Source organism: Xiphias gladius, chromosome 13 (assembly GCF_016859285.1).
Source record: "Xiphias gladius isolate SHS-SW01 ecotype Sanya breed wild chromosome 13, ASM1685928v1, whole genome shotgun sequence".
In the NCBI taxonomy this organism is placed as follows: Eukaryota; Metazoa; Chordata; class Actinopteri; order Istiophoriformes; family Xiphiidae; genus Xiphias; species Xiphias gladius.
Window position 1 is genome coordinate 6559926 of NC_053412.1, and position 20524 is coordinate 6580449.

At 42.2% G+C, this 20524-nt stretch overlaps 3 protein-coding genes and 2 non-coding genes across 6 annotated transcripts; 1 reads left to right on the plus strand and 4 right to left on the minus strand.

Moving 5' to 3' along the window:
* Positions 1-41: 41 nt before the first annotated feature.
* Positions 42-160, minus strand: LOC120798391. Its single transcript, XR_005708696.1, has one exon. It is a non-coding gene; the product is annotated as a 5S ribosomal RNA (ribosomal RNA).
* A 325-nt stretch (positions 161-485) lies between these two features.
* LOC120798394 lies at positions 486-604 on the plus strand. The gene has a single exon (XR_005708699.1). It is a non-coding gene; the product is annotated as a 5S ribosomal RNA (ribosomal RNA).
* Positions 605-837: 233 nt separating this feature from the next.
* Positions 838-9843, minus strand: LOC120798305 (ETS translocation variant 5-like). Of its 2 annotated transcripts, none has more exons than XM_040142516.1 (13): positions 9675-9843; positions 7846-7911; positions 7633-7717; positions 7141-7188; positions 6862-6912; positions 5366-5474; positions 4977-5240; positions 4607-4884; positions 4082-4147; positions 3880-3948; positions 3540-3691; positions 3054-3155; positions 838-2474 (listed from the first exon to the last, which is right to left on the minus strand). In XM_040142516.1, exons 1-13 carry the CDS (start codon positions 9831-9833, stop codon positions 2241-2243), a joined length of 1683 nt encoding a protein of 560 aa, XP_039998450.1. In that variant the 5' UTR covers positions 9834-9843; the 3' UTR covers positions 838-2240. The 2 variants fall into 2 exon arrangements, with proteins under 2 accessions (XP_039998450.1, XP_039998451.1); XM_040142517.1 differs by lacking the exon at positions 9675-9843 and adding an exon at positions 8992-9199.
* Positions 9844-15061: 5218 nt separating this feature from the next.
* Positions 15062-16753, minus strand: LOC120798098 (gamma-crystallin M2-like). The gene is made up of 3 exons (XM_040142130.1): positions 16736-16753; positions 15436-15678; positions 15062-15334 (listed from the first exon to the last, which is right to left on the minus strand). Exons 1-3 carry the CDS (start codon positions 16751-16753, stop codon positions 15062-15064), a joined length of 534 nt encoding a protein of 177 aa, XP_039998064.1.
* Positions 16754-18301: 1548 nt separating this feature from the next.
* LOC120798374 (gamma-crystallin S-1-like) lies at positions 18302-20524 on the minus strand. The gene is made up of 3 exons (XM_040142627.1): positions 20499-20524; positions 19145-19409; positions 18302-18574 (listed from the first exon to the last, which is right to left on the minus strand). Exons 1-3 carry the CDS (start codon positions 20522-20524, stop codon positions 18302-18304), a joined length of 564 nt encoding a protein of 187 aa, XP_039998561.1.

The following is a 20524-nucleotide window of genomic DNA, read 5'->3' on the forward strand; positions in this document are numbered from 1 at the left end:
GCAGCAGCGCCCCCTGCTGGTGGTAAAATGAGAAGTGCAAAAGCTTACAGCACCTGGTATTCCCAGGCGGTCTCCCATCCAAGTACTGACCAGGCCCGACCCTGCTTGGCTTCCGAGATCGGACGAGATCGGGCGTGTTCAGGGTGGTATGGCCGTAAGCGACGGTAACACTCACATCTACTCTATTTATACGAGTCCATCATCACCATCGTCATCGTCTTTTCACATTTATGTCCAAAGAAACATGAGCGGATTTTTTACGACAAAGACTCTAGTACGATCCTGGAATGTAACTGACTACATTTACTCAAGCACTATATTTAGATAATGATTTTGATAATTAGGATAACATAGAGTATGGTCCAGATGACGGGGCGACCACCGTCTGTTATAAAGGCTCACGATCTACAGTCACTACACGTGGAGGTAGAGGAGCACATGGCGTCACATGGACTATAAAAAGCCAGTTTGTCTGTGATGCTGTCGCTTACGGCCATACCACCCTGAACACGCCCGATCTCGTCCGATCTCGGAAGCCAAGCAGGGTCGGGCCTGGTCAGTACTTGGATGGGAGACCGCCTGGGAATACCAGGTGCTGTAAGCTTTTGCACTTCTCATTTTACCACCAGCAGGGGGGGCTGTTGCTCCATAGGAGACAGAGATTTCAAGCGTTGTATCATGTAGAGAGAATCAATTATTACCAATGAAGAATTAAGATTTTGGACCTAAAGCTGTTTCATGATTTACAAGGACATTTTAATATTCAGATTAAATACAATGCTGCATCCCTGTAAAGAAGATAATTGTATAAAAGTGTTTTTTATTTAATTGGTCATTTTATTTATGTTTTGACAATTTAAGACTTAAATAAAATTAAATGCCATTGCTGGGGCAGTAATCGGTAAGGTTTTTTCATACAGCCCCGTAGTCACGAAAATCAATTCTAAATGACCTACAATGTTGTGAAAGAAAAGAGTAAAATAGTTTATTGTATCAGTAAAGATCAACATAAGGCACACAAACAGTATCTGAGGGTAGACATCACACCAGTGTCAGTATCTTTCTCCAGCTTTCATCATACACCACATCCCCCATTCATACCAAACATGTGATCATACATCACAATACACCATTGCATCCAGTTTCCATCTGCAAGAGTCAAAGGGTACAAGTCTTTCCAGCTTGGAGAGGCTGAAATTGATTCAACACATTAGCAGGCTAAACTCTGCAGCTCATAGTACAACGTCAAGCAAACTGAGCCTTTAGCAAAAATATATTCATATATAATTATACACCTTTTCTACACATTGAAGCAAATCAACTATACAAAATGCAGAAAACTACCGTCTCGGTACAATAACTGGTGAGCTGTTTGAGAGAAAGTCCATGCTTGATGTTAGCATCAGAGTGGCAGTATTACGGAATCGAAAATAGTAGCAGTACCTTTGTCATAAAACAGTTATAGGAAAAACTTACAAGTCCATATAATGCCAAAAATATTAGCTTTGGAAACAAGAAAACGTACGCAGAAGACATTTCAATATACATGTTTATAGGAGGACTAAAAACGTGTGTCCCTTTCAAGCAGTATAAGGTTCACCCAAAAATGATGATGGGTCAGTCAGTAAAGGAGTGCCATGGCTTCTGGACACTTTTTGGTTGAAATAGAGATCCCAGAGTTCAGGTATGCGAGGACTACAGTGACGGCCATGCTACAAAATTGCCACTAGTTTAAAGAAAAAAAAAAAAAAGTAGATTTCGGGAATGAAATTTGAATATTTTGAGAGAACAGTCGTAATATCAACCTCATAAAATTATGACTTCATCTTGAAGCATTACCTTTTTCCTGACATGTCATATTATCACTTTCTCTCAAAATATTACAATTTTATTTTTGAAAACTCAAATTTTTTTTTGCTAGCAGTGGCCCTCAACCCGTCATAACAAATGAAACCAAATCAGAACTACTGCAGATTTGTACACAGATTTTCATTTTTGCCGCGGAGGTGAGTTCAAATTAACGGCCCCCGGAGATTCTCTGATCTCTCAATTTGCAAACAAAACTTTCGGCAAAATAGGCATTTACTTTCGATAAAAAAAATGGTCTGACAAGTTCATCTTTTCAGTGACATACATAATGTATGTGTGCATTTTGAAAATCTCAAACACTGCTCAGTAATTTCAGGGCTTCTCCTGTTTTAAAATACCTCACGTTCCCTCCAGCTTCCAGGCTTTAGAGTCTAGTACGGATAGCTGTCAGGGAAAGCCAGTCCCTGGGTGCATTGCTCCCCTCCGTCAGCCAGGTAGGGACCCTCCTCCTCGTAGCTGGGGAGGGGGAGGCCGTCCTCCTCGCTGGGAGGCGGGATGGCGTCCGGGTCGGCCTTCAGGCTCGGCCTCTTGTTGTCCGGGAAAGCCATGGTGAAAAGCGCCTCTGAGTTACATACAAACTTGTAGACGTACCTTTCCCCAGCTACCTGCAAGGGGGGACCAATCAGAGGAGAGAGAAATGAACAACATTCACTTTAGTGATTTTGTTTTAGGCGTTTTGAATTACGATTGTTTAATCACCGAAGGAGTTTTCAAACACTGTTATTCACCTTACTACTATCAGAGTTTTGCACAGTTTTGCAATACATACAGCTACATGGGTAAATTTAATAATATAACGCTGAGAGGACATCTTATGTCATAAATAGGATTTTGCTCAGTTCTGTGTGTAACACTACTTAATGCGCGATGTACTGTAAAATGCAGCAGATGTTAATACGAACTGAGTCCTTTTTGTAGTTCTACTGGGGTTGATGGAGTATCCTCAGCACCAGTGTACACAGTGTTAAGTTTCACTGCCCGCTAACTGGTTTCTGGCAACACCTCCATAATATTATTATTATTATTATTATTATTATTATTATTATTATTATTATTATTATTATCATTCCCAAAGTATAAAAAACAAAAAAAGGTGAGATAAACTCCAATTAATACTTCATTATAAATGTGTAGACATATGTAAGAGTGAGTGAGGAGAAAAGCGAAACGTGTCCTGCCTTTACCTTCTGCATGATGCCCTTCTCGTAGTAGTACCTCAGTGAGCGGCTCAGCTTGTCGTAGTTCATGGCCGGCCGATTCTTCTGAATGCCCCAGAGCCGAGCCACCTGGACACAACACGGGACAGGAAAGCCTCCATTAAACATGCAACTGGACTTGATTAGGAAAAAAAAAAAAAAAAAAAAAGTTTTTTAATCAAAAATTACATATTGGCCTGACAGTAATTTGCAGGTCTGATACGACACTAAACAGTCCACAGAGCCTGCAGCTGCAACAGAAGAATGAAGTCCAACAGTTTATAATTACTCGAAATTTGGATTGCATGATCATTTGATATCTCCCCGCTCGCCGAAAAAAAGACTTTTTTTCATTTACTGAGGTACAACCAAGGTTTAATCCAGCTTAAAACTCTTGCCACACTATTCTAACAGTTTTTAGTCACAGAAAGGAAAGTTCAGGAAGTCCCACATTAGCTCTGGCCGGTGACTGACCTCCTCAGGATCGATCAGTTTAAACTCCATGTTGCGTCCCGTCCACACAATCAGGTGTCCGTTAGCTGGGTTGTCGAGCAGTGTGAGCAGAAACTGCCAGAGCTGCAGGGAGCCGCGGCGCTGGTACGGCAAACCCTCCTGCTTCACTTTACCTGCTCACAGAGTCGGAAAGGACACAACGAGGACATCTCTCACGATTTCTGGTCACAAAAATAGTCGTATTTAAATCTGTTCCTCCTACACTATCAGCATGCATAATTTAAAAATACTAACATATCCTTTAAAGATCTAATTCTAGTTTTCAAGTCCACACTGGGGCGCGGTCTTGCTTGAGTCTTACCCTCCAATCTTTCTGGCACAACGCAAGTGTCGTCATAGTAGAAACGTGGCTCTCTGTCGTGACCAAACCCTGTTGGGCGATAAAATATAATATCAGAAAAATTTAAAACATTTTTTTGTGCCGAGAATCTCTGCAGGCTCAGACAGCGCGACTGCAACAGTAAAAAGGGGATTCAAAGCTAACACAACTCACGCAAACTCACCAATACTGTTATTCTGGTACAAGACCGAAGACTTCCCAAATGATGACGACTGGCAGGTTTGAACCTCTGGAAGACACAAGTCAAATCACAGGCCTTCATGAGCAAATCGCTGATCACTAAAATGACATGCCATTCAATCGTTTGTCCCCCAAAGCTAATTTTTCACAAGGTTAAGACCAGTCCCAGTGAGTAAACATTAAAGGCTGATTGGTTAAACCTTTTACTGTCATATTTATCTTCTATCATGCGATTTAACAGCATCCACACCTGAGACTTCTCGGACGAGGCGTCAGTGGTCCTGAATTTTAGATTGCCCCCGCACATCTGCAAAGACGCCTAGTGTGGCCCTAGCAGACACGGGCAAAACCGACGCCGAGCGCACCCTTTCGCCCGCGCGGATGCGGAGGGTAATCATTTGAGCCTACGGGTGTGGCGCGGAGCGTGTCCTCACCCACAGTAAACATCCACTCAAATGCCGCGAAATGTAGCATTTGTAGAGAGATGCAGCAGACAACACACACACACCTGAGTCGAAGCCGAAGTCTCTTGGCTCTTGTTTAATCGTGACATGGTTAAAGGTGGTCGGGGGCTGGGCCAGACCTGGACCGGGCGGCCCCGGCTCTGGGTATCGTGTGTCCACCAGCTCCTGTTTGAAACCTCGGGGGCCGTGGGGAACCAGGGGCTCTGAGAGGTGGCGCTGGTACAGTGGGCGCCCGTCACGGCTCGGGGGGAGGTATGGTGCGTTGGTCGTCTTCTCTGGAGGGAGGAAGGACAGGCAGGGCTCGGACAGCTGCCGCTGGAACCTGAAACACGGAGAAGCAGCAGCAGAGGTTTGAGGGTTTCAAGTGAATTTGTTTCTAGCTTACATTATATAAAAGTAATAATCAGAGCTCACCTTTGTTCCCTGCTGAAAGATGCACCGGGACAGCTGATGGGGGGACGCGGCAGGGCAAACTGCTGGTTTCGGTTGGTAGGTGGGAGGCTGTGGTGGTGGGAGGGGCTCAGGGCAGGAACGTGGCTCGGAGGGCAGCTCCCGGTCAGCTGGGGGCTTGATGGCTGTAGCTGCCTCTGCAAGGGTGGATGTCCAGTCGGATGGGAGGAGCCACACTGCGCTGCAGGTGTGGAGGCTGGAGTCAGAGCTGGCTTGTTGTCACAGGCCCTGAAGAGAGGAGAGAGGACAGAAGGGAGCTGGGCCTTCGGTACTGCACCCAAAGCTTTTGTTCTGACCCGCTGATGTCGGTGTTATCATATCATGCACTAGTGTCCGAAACCTTCATTTGGTACCTGTAACTATAAAGGCACATGTCAGCTTGAGGCGTTCTGCAGGGAGACAGGTCTTTGGACGGACTGGGCTCTCGTTTCACTTTGGTGACAGGCGGTCCATGAAACATCACTGCAAACGCGCACGCACACACACACACACACACACACACACACACATGATAATCATTTTGTTCAGAAAGGTGACATGGGTGACCTGATGCTGAGACACCTGCCATCACTGCAACACAGTAGAACTGACACGTTGTACTGTCAACAAAAATACCACAAACAAGAACTGAACAGCTGAAAAAAGCCTTACAAAAAAAATGAATGCCCAACATAAATGGAAAAAAAAAAAAAAAAAAAGAAACAACCAGCTTCTGATAGTTTCTTCGTAAGAAACATTTTTAGCTACCAAGCCATATCTACCTTGTCTTTCAGCGATGTGATGATAAGACAAGGGTTAAACAATGAGTTACCCCTCGCTGCAGCCTTTGGTGTCTAGTGTTTGAGGAGAAGAAAGAGAGCCTCCTATCTGATCTCAGCCTTCCTGGAATCCGCAGTGACGACACCGCGCCGCTAATGTTTCCATTCACAGCACAACCGCTGTCAGGTTTGCTGTCTGAGCTGGGAGTCATTCCGTCGAGGCGGCTATCAAACAGCAATAAATAGGGGCAAGTACGTGTTTGGCAGCAGCCCTGAAGGCGCCACTTCCTCACCTCCTGCCTTATCTGTGACATCATGGTTTTTAAGGTACAGGTAGAGTTGCCTGAAGTCATTTTATAGCCCCCCCCCCCCCCCATTTCCTGTGCCACGTGACTACTATCATTTACTTGGCAGAGATCCACTGCGGCCGTGTCCGAGGGCCATATACTGTGTTGCCAGTCAACGTGAACGCTGTACAGTGGCCTCGTATCATACTCAGTCGCGCTCAGGCTGTCCAGCTGGGTTTATCTGTCGACCTCTAGAAGAGCGGCAATGAGGGGACCGCGTGAAGACTTGCTGTGCTGGAAAGTAGCTAAGCACATTTACTGAAGCACTGTACTGCTATATTTTATACTTCTACACTATAATTTCAGCAGGACACAACAAATAAGATAGTAAAATAGGCTCAGTAATTTCCGAAAACAGCTCGGCACTGTAGTTTTTTAGCAAATGTCAGTCATAAAGGAGGAGAAGGCACATTTGTTGGGGACTATTTTCAACTGCGCGTAAATACACAAATTCTTTTTCCAATGAGCATTTACGGCAGCACGATAGTGTGTGTGGGACTGACTCTAAATTAACTACAGTGCCCATGTTCACTGTAATGAAGGAAGATGTCAGCCAAGTGTTTTTAGTAGGTTTTGGTCAGTCTTTTCATGGGCAGACGAGTCAGACTCTGACCGGGGTTGGCATCAGTGCTCCACTGCTCAGCGCCGACGTCATTAGGAGACAGCGGCATAAATAAGGAATGTGTGTTGTTCTGCAAAATGGGAGCGCCATCTATGAATATTAGAGGAGAGGCAGCTACTTACAGTTATTGGACTGGAAATCTGGGACAAACTGCTCGTCATCGGGGACCTGGGCTGTCAAGGCGGAAAGACACGAAATTAGAAAGGACTCTTCTCAGTACATTCCTGTTCCATATCGTGAGTTAGTGCCCCAGATTTCTCTTCTTCGGGTTGTTATGTCCTACATCTCCCAGAATACCCTTCGGTCATATATGATATGGTAAATGCAGCTAACTAGCCGACACGTTCGTGCTGGCTCTTTAATGGTGACAGTTTTTGACGACAGCCAGCATCTGTTCTCACCTTCTGCAATCCAGATTTCTTGAAGCTGGCTCAGGTCTTGAAAAAGCTCTGTAAGAGAGTAAAACGGGTCAAATATAATGTATTACTTTCAAGGTTGAAATACTGTGATCATTATTGTTACCTCACCTTACAAATCACGTTAGTCTGACCTCTACTGAACACAGATTATTACTTATTCTCTGTGTTTGACCAATTGCAATCATAATAAAGACAGAAATTGTTCGTCTGTGGCCAAACTCCATCCGGTGAGGAAGACCGCGAGATGTGACTGAAAGCCCCGGAACAGGCTGGACCTAGAGTCAATATCACCGTCGAACTGCCGAAATTCCTATTTAGCAAAATTTCTGAATTAGACGACGGCTTTTCCCCACCAGAGTCTGGTCTACCAAACTGGATTTTTCACCAGATTCACAAGCTTTCTACTACTTCTTTCAACCGGAACAAAGTAAACACACTTTTATATTAAAAGACATGATGCCCCAATGAGCCCACCCTCTGTGTCCTGGGCCAGCTCCGTGTCCACGAACTTCCTTTTCCTGTCGCTGAGACATTTCTCTGCTTCTTCTGGGTGATATGTCTAGAAGTTTAACGACAAAACCTTTTGGTGAACACGAATTGTAAACATAAAATGCAATTGACCCTCAGTTGCTTTCTGCAGGAGGGGGGGATACATGATTGAGATTTCATTCACTGTTTCAAACTCACACTCTCTGGGACCACGAAAGGGACCTGTTGGTCATAAAAGCCGTCCATGTTGCGGGAGTCTTCACTCTGGAATAAAAAGGGACGGGAGGACAGATTAGGGAAACCGGAGTTCGCGGAGAGAGATTTTGAAGCACTGGAGCTGCTCTGGAGGGTTTGTGGTGGGATCATTTTCTCTCCCAGACTCGATCAGCCCAAAAGGGACCAAGTCAACCCGGTATCTTCCGCCAATACTACCACCATCCACATGACCACCCGCTCTTTCGTATGTCTCGGTGGACTTGTGTGTGTGTGTGTGTGGGTGAGTGTGTGGGGGGGCGGCGACCCCCGCCCCCCCCGGTGTCGTCAGTTGACAGCATTATGCAACCTCCCGTAACCTTCGGTCTGACTTGAGGTTCGAGCTGCAGGAGGAACCGGTCATTGAAACGGAAAAGCAGCCGCGCAGACGTCCCGGGACGTCTCTTCCTCCTGCCCGGCTGCACTGGGCTGATCCCAGCGCGGACGCCAGAGATGCCGGCAGGCATCGAGACACGGACGGCGCGGGAGGGGTATCGATCTTATCGTCTAAATCTCAGCAAGAATGCAAAATCGTCGTATTTCCCCAAATCTCGGAACTACTCCCTGAATCATGCGAGTTGGAAGCCATTACTGGCAAAGTCGGGCAAAACGTTACGTTGCCCGAGCGGCCTCCCGAACGTGCCAGGACGCCCTTTAACCCATTTGTTTCAGATGATGTGCGCTTTATAGTAAATGTACATGAAAAGCATATTGCAAAGCAAAGCAAAGTTGGGTTATTTGTTGTGCTTTTACTGCTTTTCAGACATCCACCGTTATGAGATATTTGCTCGAGATGGGCAAGAATAAAAATACATACAACTTCACACGCCTTCTATTGTTGTCGATGACGGTGAAACTTTGGGGAACACTGGCACAAAGTTTCTGGTCCAGCGATATTTTAAATTTTCCAACTGTGGTTGTGACTTTGTTAGACAATTGATTTAAAAAAAAAAAAACGCCCTGCAGGGACTCACCTATTAAAGACCCTTTGAAAAACACATTTTATAAAAGTTTATCCAGTTGAGTTTGGTGAAGCCCGAGGGTTAAAAGTACATTATGAGCAAACTCTCTCATAAGATGAAAGTCTCATACCTTCACCTCGTAATCATGAGATAGTTCTGCGGCGCATGGGCAGTTATAAACCACGAGAAAACGTCTCCTTTTTTTTTTGTCCTTTGGTGAATTCAGTGGGCTTCCGCAGGTAAACAACACCTTTTGCCGCAACTGCTCTGGCTGAGGAAATCGACTGAGCGAAAAGTTTGTGTTTGAAGCGAGGTTCACTGGCTGTAACGACACGAACACAAAAGGTAAAACAAATGAGTGCCGTTCGCGGCGTCCTCAACCCGGTTACGTTAATGCTATAAACAAAACCTTAAAGTGAAAGATTTGTGAATGGAGTTTGGCGTGACGCACGGTCGAGAACAGCGCGTACCGTGGGACTTCCTTGTTTTTCTCAATGAAGTGAAACTTGATCCTAGCGGGAGGAGGGAGGAGGGGGGGGGGATTTGCCACAGTGAAGAGAGAAAAATTCACGATGCTAAGGGGCCTTAAAAGAAGGCTGCTGCACACGGGAAACGCCGCTCTGCAAAGCGGACAAATGCAGGGAAATGGACGCGATGTTGCCTTTGATTTTTAGAAAATGGCGTTCGCATATCTGCTCCCCTGACCGCCAGCGGAAAAACCGCGGCGATGCCCCTGTCGAACAAAGCACAACAAGCCCCACGCACGTATGCCAGGCTTTTACTGGAGCGACAGAATGACAATGCAGGACTCACCTGACCAGTGAAGTTTCTTGGCAGCGTGAAATAAACTCGACGCCGATTTCCTCCCCTACATCCCCTGCAGCTCTTCCAATGAAAACTAGCCAGTGGATTTTTCTCAATGAAGCGTCGCTGACCGCTGGATCTAAGCCGAGCGCCGTGCTGCCCTCCCATTGGCCAGAACGCAAAGTCAGTCAAGGGGCGAGCCAATCGTCTCCAAGACTGCGTTGACGCCCGTCCCCTGTGTTTTTTTATGAATGGCTGCGCTTCATTCATGGATTCGCGACTCTCTTAAAGGGCCAGAGCTGCCATGTCATTAAAAAAAAGTGAGGAAAGAGATGAATGAACAACAATATCCAAGTTAACTACATGAACTAATGCACAAATAAAATAATCGCAAAAGAAGCAATACATAATTGGAAAGGTTTAGCTAATTGGATAGAGTATGTAATAATTACTGAATTTTATGAGATTACATTAATTTGTGAGAGACTATACCGTTAAGATTTTAACTGAGACATGTGATAAAACAGGTTGTATACTTATTAACTTGATTATTATTTCATTGTTTGTTTTATGGCCATTACTCATAGGTCATATTTCACCAAACATGTACTTGTAAAAAAGGATTTGGCATAATGACATATTAATGAACACTATAACATCAATAACTGACCATTAAGAGGACACTAGCAATGCAATATTATTATTTTTTTGTCTTCTACATATAGACAATTATATTGTAAACCAATAATAAACGATAATGTTGAGCTATTATAATTAAAACAACTACATTATAAGTAGCACTACTACTGCCTTTTTTCACCTACTGCAAAAATCAGGCACATGCTGTCTCAAAAAGATGCAGAAAAAGCAGTGCATGCTTTTGTTACCTCTAGGCCGGATTATTGTAATTCCTTATTATCAGGCTGCCCCAACAAGTCTCTAAAGACTCTAGGAACTAGGAAAAATGATCACATTTCTCCTCTGTTAACTTCTCTGTACTGGCTCCCTGTAAAATCCAGAATAGGATTCAAAACCTACCCTCCTCACCTACAAAGCCCTTAATGGTCAGGCATATTTATATCTTAAAGAGCTCATAGTATCCTATTACTCCTCTAGAACATTGTGCCCCCAGAACCCAGGCGTACTTGTGGTTCCCAGAGTCTCCAAAAGTAGAATGGGAGGCAGAGCCTTCAGTTATAAGGCTCCTCTACTGTGGAATCATCTTTCTCCCTCTTTAAGAGGAGGCCTGAAAACCTTCCTTTTTGACTCAGCTTATGGTCAGGGCTGGCTCAGGCTTGCCTGAACCATCCCCTAGTTATGCTGCTCTAGGCCTAGGCTGCTGGTGGACTTCCCATGATGCACCGAGCTCCCGTCTCCTCCTCTCCCTCTCCCTCCATACGTTCATGTTTCATCAATGCTTGTTACTAACTTGGCTCCTTCTCTCTCCCGTAGTCTTGTGCTCCCTCGTCTCTCTCCTCTCTCCTCCTGTCGCTTTCTGCCCCTGGTGCTGCAGAGTCTGGATCCGTGACCGCAAACCACCTACTGCCCCCATGATCCTGCTCAACACCCACCGCTTCCATTATTATATATTATATTAGTCTTATTATTATTATCGGTCATATAATTATTATTATTATAATTTTCATTGGTATTATGATTATTATTAATAGATTTATCATTATTATTATTATACATCTTTATGTGGAACCTGCACTGTGCTATGTTCTGTCCTACTTCCTGCCCCCCCCCTTCTCTCTCTCTCTCTCCCTCCCTCTTTCTCTCTCGCCCTCTCTTTTTCTCTTTCAACACAAGCCAAGCGCTCGCTCATGGGGGAATGCTGGGCCTCTGTAAATATAACTGTAAGGAGCACGGTCTAGACCTGCTCTATATGAATACTGCCCTGAGATAACTTCTCTTATGATTTGGCGATGTATAAATAAAACCGAGTTGACTTGCTAAACCAGTGGGTGCTCTGTACCTCGAGGCAGTTCCCATTATGCCTGGGCTTGTGTTGTATGGTGTATGTAGCCTAAGTTGTACTTTTACTTATAAATTAAGGACAGTAAGATGAATTAAAACACACAGGGCGCAGCACCCGGGGATGAAGACTTAGAGCTTTTCTGGTCTTGTTCCTTTTGTGGGTCCTTCTGTGTTGTTTCACTTTCTGTATTTATGTACTGCTTCTATGTATTTTCCGCAACTATGACTAATGGAAATTGCTTCTTTGGATAATAAAGTTAAATTTGATTTGATTTGAAATCAAACCTATCCATCAATTTCTTAAGACCGGCGAACATTTTTGTGAGAGGCGGACGTCACGTCGTTACAAAGTCCCTCCTGTGATGTATTTAATATGGATAACATTTAAGAGGACCCGAAGGGGGATTCTCCTCCGAAAACACATATGATATCTATCAGGACACATTTGTTGAGGTGTAGAAATACTGCGCTAGCTCTCCCCAGACACACACTTTGCAGTTTTGTAACTGTTACATGTTTGACAGATTTAATCCAGCATCACACATGACTGCTTCAAAGTCCATTCATCTCAGTGGGTGGCAGAACAGTTTCTCCCCTTTTAATTCCATTTTGGTCTCTTTCCACTTCATTACCAGTCACTGCAGAGAGATCACCAAGTGTGTCACCTGATTATGTCTAAATCTGGTATGCAGTGCTTTTACAGGCCAGCATTGAGGTTTTTTTTATACAGTGCCTCTTTGAAAACTGATGGTTCTAGACAGTGGATGGAAATCCACAGTATAAAGACACGGCAGTTATCCGAACTTTGCTCCAAAAATGGACGCAAGAAAACTAAAAGTCTGACATGCAGCGTCAGCCCTGACACAATGGCAATGTTTTCTTACTTCACGTTGTAATTTCAGAGTATCATCGTAATCAAGGAATGGGAATTGTGATGCAATATCCAGTCTAGTGTTTAAAACATCCTGAACCTGTAATGCAGTTATTGTGTTTCTACACGGTCTTGAGGAAGTTCAGGAGACCGCAACACCCACTAAACACAAGTTCAATCACAATTTCAGCCTGACTCATGTTCTTCTATGTTTTGGCAGCCAAAATAATACACATTTCTGCAAACTCTGTGGCCTGTTTAAAGGACCTTTTCTCTGCAGCGAGCACAGGAAACCCTGTTGCCGGTCCCGTTTTGTGACTTTAGACTGAATGACCTGTTCAGGTGGATGCTTTTTTTTTTTTTTCCCCTGCATTGTTTGTGCTCTGCTGAGAAACAGCTTGATCAGCGTTGGGGAATGCCAGAACGGATCTGTGTGTGGTGAAAGTTCCAGTTCAAACATCAGCTGAGCTCAGCAGCTCTGTTACTGATTTGCAACATCTCCTGTTTACTCGGCCGTCACACGTCTACTACTGTGTACATATCGCAGCACTGATTTTTATTCTTCCGTTTTGGCAGATCAACATGGATGATATAATCTAACACATCCTGCAACAGGAACTTAGACATTGTAGTCTTACAGTTTCTTATCAAACGCGTCTGCAGGCTGTGTTTATGATGTTTTTCTTCTGCTTTCTGCTGTAGCTCTATCAGCTTTTTTTCCAGCATCTTTTTTATGGTTTTACTTCACTTGCTGGTGTTTCTTTTTTCTTGGTAATTGTTTATTGCATTTCATAAAGTTTACAACACATGGTGTGAACAAGTGGTAAGAGAGAGGAAGAAATGGAAAACCAAATGCCTAAAACAGGCAAAAATATATATATTTTATATGATATATTATCTTGTAGCTTTGACTCATGATTATGACCATTCCAAAAAAACTCAATGTTATGACTCTAAGACTAAACTAATAGATATAAGTAATAGTTTTGACTAAATAAATTACTTTTTAGGCTTGGCATTAACTCACTCGAACATAAATAACAGATGCTATCTGAAATATGTCATTAATAATGTCATTTACTAAGTTACTGTAAGATTATAAGATAATATTAAATAACTTTAAAGACATCATTTTGACTCATTTAGCCATGATAGTGGGTGACAGTACAAAGTTCTGATTACATGGATCATGATGTTGACTCTATAAGTTGAGAATTATTGGTTTCATTCCCAGTGTTTTATCTACTTATGTATTTTCCAAATGAACTTCTCGATTGTTCGTCAGATCGTGAAAGTTCGTGTCCTGTCCTGTGTAGTGAAGCTCTCACACCACTAGGTGGCTCTTATGCCTGCACTCATGGAAATATGATTTTCACCAGAGAAAAAAAAAAACTTAACTTCACCTTTTTTTTTTCCCAGTAATTTTGCTCAATTTTTTTCAATGTTCCTTCCACACGTCGTGACCCTCTGACAAACAGCTGAATGTCACCTCTGCACAGACCGAGAGCTTTGTGCAGCACATTGACAGCTGCCTTTTGTGGGTGTTTTTTTTACCTTTAATCACTCCAGATGTATATGTATTTGAAAGACTGGCACTACTTTCTAATGAGGTACCTGTTGTAAATAATTTACTAATGCTTTATATATGAGTTATACTTCATTAATGAGAACATTTTTGGGGTGAAAATTCCATGTGGTTGTCATTAGTCATGAGTCATTAGTACTCAAGTCACTTATACAGGTTGATGAATGACGCTTTCTGATAAGCCATCAAAGCTGCAGTTATAAATAAATGTTATAAATGTTTATAAGTCATTAATAATAAGGGTCACAGCTGCCCAGCACACTGTTTTGTTGTGTGGGTAGTGGGATGTTGCTGAACTGCTCAGCTGTACAGTATTTTTTCTGCTGTCTCTGGCACAGGCTGACGTCTAAGAACAATAGCTGCTGGCGTACCATGGGTCCTTGTTGTTGAATCTTCCTGAATCATCACTGGGCTTTTGCAGCCTTTTTGTTTCTGGGCTTTACCGTCGGCCACCAGGTGTTTGCACCCACTGCTCAGTTAATAACGATAAGGCAACCAACTCACAGCCAGGCACCTGAAAATGGCACCCATCACTTCTTGACGAGTAATTTGGTGCAAAGCAAGTCCTCTATAAATGGTGTAATTTCAGAGGAATAAGCAGTGGCCCCTAGAGGACGGATCCTAACGTTTTGATGACTCCCTGATCGTTCACCTAGCGCCATTACTGGGATAACATTTCTACTTTTAAACAACAAATATCAACATCCAATGGGTAGATAATCTGAGAGTCTGATAATGCTCCCCATGGGATAAATTCCACAATGTTCCACTGTCACACCAAGTTGAAATGTCTTTTGTAGGATGTGTCATTTTTGCATACATTTGTTCCTATTTGATCATGATTTGTTTTGTTATCTCACGAAATAAAAATCACACAAGTTCTGCCTCAGTTTGTGTTCTTTTATTTGCAGGTGGGAGAGGGAGAAGATGGTTTGGTGTAAGGTGTGGTCTTAGGTGTGTCTAGAACTCCACAACATGTCTAATGGAGCCCACAGAGGGATGAAGGGCCCCCCAGTCTGCGTGTCGTCTGTATTCACCCTTTTCCAGAAGGTACTGGCGCCCCCTGTAGTTCGGATGCTCATAGAAGACCCAGACGCCTTCCTGGACTTGAGCCGAGTGGACCTCACGGAAGCGCCAGCGGTCCAGCAGGTTGGGCAGGTCTTCGCTAAACTCTAACATCTGGCCGCCGAAGTCTGGACGTTCATAGACGCGGATCCTGTGCCTGCTGGAAGGCTTGTATAATAAACGAGATATGTGTTAACTAGTGAGCCTTAGGGGTTATGTTAACATGAACCAGACTACACTTACACGTCAGGCTATTTTCCAGGACTTACATATCGGATGAGGCGACAGGAGCGGATGGTGTCATTGAAGCCGTTCCAGCTTTGGTAGTTGGGGTACTCCCCTCTCATGAGGACGTACTGGTAGCCCATGTATTGGGGTCTCTCATAGATGACCCAGGCCCCGCCCTCCACCCGGATGGAGTTACAGCGGCTGAAGTGGGAGCTGAGCTCAGGACAGTCACTGCTGCATTCATAGTGACGACCCTGGAAGTTTTTGTCCTCGTAGAAGAAGATCTGCAAGCAGGAGTCAGCGACTGCTCTTATAATTACTCTTTCAACTAACCCTACTACTACCAATACTACAACTAATTGTCCCAGGATCGTCTAACTGCTCGAATTTCTTGGCCCATTCCACCGTCAGTTGGATTCCCAAATCTCAAAAAAAAAAAAAACCCGGCGAATACAATATTATTACTTCTGATGGGAAATGTGGCCAAATCTACACATTTTTTTTAAAAAGAGTGGCGTTGAGACATCATTTTGAGTTGTACATCTAATTCTACTGTAAGTTCTGCAGCTGGCACACGACATCCTGCCACTTTAAACTAACATGAGTCCAGTCTAGTCGGCGACACTACAGAGAACGACCAAATATAGTGCGGTATCACATTACAGACTCGCTTCCGGGCCCATCCCAAGCTCTTACGTGATTTTTGCATGAAATCGCAGATGGTTTCAAATGAAGCTGGATTGGAAAACCCACACTGTATATTTAGCAATGACCTGAAACATTTTTGTTAAATATGCCGAATCTCTCTGAAGTGGCGCTGACAAATGTTGCTCCATATCCTCTTGATGCGTAAATCCTCGCTAAAACATTCCCCATAACAACTTTATAAGCTGATCATATGTCAGATGTTGTGGTTTCACTGTGTTCCACTGCCCCCAAATGGCCAAAAAAAAAAAAAAAAATTAAAAATGTCTGCAGCTTTAAAGTTTTTGTCAAGGTTTCACTGACTTTACTATTGAATTTATTGATTTGATTACTACTGAAGAATAATTTCCTTATTGTTCGAGTGAGTATGAATTTCCTGTGAGATCCAGGTAACAAATAACAGCCCCAAATTTAGAAACATTCGATCCGTCAATTCTACCAAAATGAATGCTTTGCACAGGAACCATTACATTTCCTTAGAAAGAAAAATGAATGAAAAACATCAATCTTCTTCAAAGAGCAACAACTGCGTTTCACTGATTATCACTTTGAATCTTGACGAACATTTACAAACAACCCACTAGTTTGTATGACGTGCATTATAGTATTATTATGTTGTACAGTTACAGTACTCACTTTCCCCGTGCGCTCCATTGTCACCTTATGTTTCTCTTCACCCGGTGAAATAAAAGCCACTCATTGGTACTGCATCCCCGACGGTCCACTTTTATATAAGGGCTGATGAAATGCCTTGCCAGGAGAACGATTGTCATTCAGATGAGCTCTCCATTAACTTTGGCACATCGGCTGATGCTGCAACTGTTTTAGAACATGGCCTTTACATGTGTTGATGCAGAAATTTTGACTGAATGCCGTTTAACTCTAGAAAAAAGATTCGGTCAAGATTTTTGAATAGTGTTATCAGTTGTTATGTTGCTGTAAATTCACTTCTTCATTCATTTTACTTCCTATAATACTTTTGCTGTTATCTTAGATATTAGCAGAAGTTGGACTCTATGTTTTACTGTTTCTTGCTATAATATTGTTTTTTTGTATTTAATACATATGTTTATGTACATTTATATAACATTGTTATATTACAGTATATATGGAATGTCTGTTTTTTACTCCTTATTCACATGGATCAAATTGACGAATACAATTTCCTATCACCAGTCTACAAAACCTTTAATTTATCACACCAGCCTCTTCTTATATAACCTCATAATCTTTTTGTTGTAGTTTAACTATTTATCACTTGCCCTCCTCTTTGTATTATATCTCTATTCTCATTCTTTTGCTGATCCAAAACTATATTTCCCTGCAAGGATAATAAAATTTAATTTGATTAAATCCTGACTTGAAAACAAAAAAACAAACCAATAATTTGAACCGTGTCGAAACCTGTATAGGGCCAGATACAGTATGTACGTGTGAGTTTAAAAGACAATATATTTAAAATTGACGTGAAATATTGTAGTTAGAAAATATTTAACGAAAATGAAAGCTGATTAAGAAAAGTGCAATTGATAATGAGATATGTAATTTTAATTGGTGTTGTATTTGTTTGTTAAGGGTATATAATATTATATCAATTAATTAGTTAAATATATGATTTTTTTTTGTCTATATCATGATACATTTTACTGAAGCATTTTTATTTTGAAATGTTTTCAGTGACCTTTTTTATACTTAGTTTTATGCCTGGTATTTATAAAATTTTTGCTTAAATTAGAAATCTTCATAAAACTGAGATCCTATTTCAAAATAATTTTGAGATGTGCTAATAAAGCTCAAAATAAAAATATTTTCAAGTTGGCCTTATAATGCTGTATGATCACTTTAGACCAGTGGAATATGTACAATCACTGCAACATATCAAACTGGTAATATATATAATTTATAATAAATTACCAAAAGCATTATTTATTATCTAGTTTAACCTCCACAGAAGGATTTATTGTGATCATCCTGACAATTGAGTGACAGAATAAATAACTGACGTGGTTTACAGAATGCAAAACGCCTGGAATATGTCAGTTACCTGACACCAAATATGTTTCAAAATAAAGATACTGAGTAAAAAAGATGAAGATGTGAAATAAACAATAATCAAAAGTGTAGAATTTTTGTATTATGACTTTATTTTTCAAGATGCATGTTCAGCCATTTAACACTTATCTTTTTTTAAACATTTCATGGCTAGTATTCCTTGACCCGGCGGATGGAACCGACAGTGGGCTGCATGGCCCCCCACTCAGAGTACCGTCTGTACTCGCCCCTCTCCAGCAGGTACTGGCGTCCCCTGTAGTTGGGATGTTCAAAGAAGATCCAGGCTCCCTCGTACACCTTGCAGGAGTGGACGTCGTGACTGTGCCAGCGCTCGTGGAAGACAGGCATGTTGTCTGCCACCTCCATCGACTGGCCTTCGAAGTTCGGCCTCTCCCACACCATCAGCCTCCACGTATTCCCCACCTGGGGGGGGGGGGATGAAAGGACCCTGAACTTCTGCTACATTTCAAGGCTTTGGAAGCAGAAGATGCAAACACACTCAGAAAATACCTCTCATTAATAATATGTCACAAGAAGTAAAATTAGCTATTGAGAGCCAAAAGTCTTGTGGAACAAAAATCTGTATTTCAAAACTCTTGTGGAGGTGGAAGTGGAGGAACCATAAGAGAAACGGCAGCTTCACCACATTGGCTTCATCTGTTGGCCCTTCTTTTGTTTTCAATATTATTAAACTAGGGCTGCAACTAACAATTAATTTTATAAAGTTATTAATCATTTTGTATAAAATTACTCTTAAAGTAATTAAAACCTAGACTTTTTTAACATTTAACATATATTGACATAATAATCCTAACTCGAGGTCCTTTACTAGCTTCTTTCCACAGCTTTCAACTCTATCTCATGCATATGACACGATATTCACTGTGATTGCAGATTTAAAGCAAATGTTGATTAATGTAAAATATACATGATTGATAGTAAATGGGCTAAAACAGTGGTCTGGCTTGGCATTATTGAGCTCTCTTAACTCACATTTCTAATAAGGCGGCAGGACCTGATGTTGTCATTGATTCCCAGCCATTGCTGGTAGTCTGGATACTCTCCGGGGCTCAGCACATACTGGTAGCCCATGTAGTTTGGTCTCTCGTAGATTACCCAGAATCCTCCCTCCACCCTGATGGAGTTGCAGTGGCTGAAGTGCGCGTGCAGGTCGCTCGAGTCATTGTCGCACTCGTGGAATCGACCCTGGAAATTTCTTTCCTCGTAGAAGATGATCTGGAAAAGGAATAAAAACAAACTTTGAAAACAATTTATATATATATTTTTTTACAGGTTCAAGGTTGTGAAGCTGCTTTTTTAAAAATGATATACATGCACATAGTTTGCACACATTTATCTTTATCTTGAAAAACACTGTATAAGCCGTGTAGTACTGCATTAAATATGGGGCACTAAATATGTGCAAAAACTTGAATCTTACCTTCTCCATAGTTAATATCAATAGGTTTGTCTGTTAAATAAAACATTAAAGCAGCCACCTCCAATATTCTCTTTATACAGAACAAGAACAATAAAAGTAAGCACATGGTTTGCTTTGTGCGAACTGGATTATTCAATCAGCGATTCAAATATTTATCCAGGCTTATCACATTGTTCTGATGCAGTCAATCCTGTTTCCCTAAACAATGCAAATGCGAAGTGCAAAGCATCCCAAAGCCACTGGATGCAGCAGAGCGTGCTGACAAAAACAAGGGCACTGCAGGACATTCGGTTTGATATGAATCAGCTTTCAGCTGAGTCAGTGACACAGCAGGACGGCAGGAAGGCACCAGAGACTTTACGGGTAGATACTGAATCGTGATTTTACACACCGCAAAACTAGTTCATATTGAACTAGGTGCTTGTTTACTCTTGGAAATAGTAGTTTGACCAAAAAAAAAAAAAAAAAATCCTAAGCTCCATTTAGCATTATTATGGAGATGATCTTGTTGTCCATGAAGACTGGGCTAACTCCATTTGCTGATGAAGACTGCGTGGTGCAGCTGAAAGCTCCAGAAAAAGCAACAAGTCCTCTAAATTAAACAACAAAATACACTGTTCGTAATACAGGTAATATATATATATATATATATATACATATACGTAAGTGTCTGTTTTCTGATTTGATGCCCCTATCGGCGGGATTGCATCATTTGTCTGGGCCTCTCAAAAATGTTAAAAATCACTGTTGCAAAAATGTGCAAAATTCTTTTCTGAACTGAGAGCACTATGGCTAAGGCTTGGTGTGGAAACAAACCAGTATTCAATAATTATTTTCCAGATGTGTACTGCAGGTATTTTTGGCCCCCAGAGGATGAGTCCCGATGTTTTTGGTGTCCCCCCAGACCTTTCCCCCAGAACAATATTTTCCAT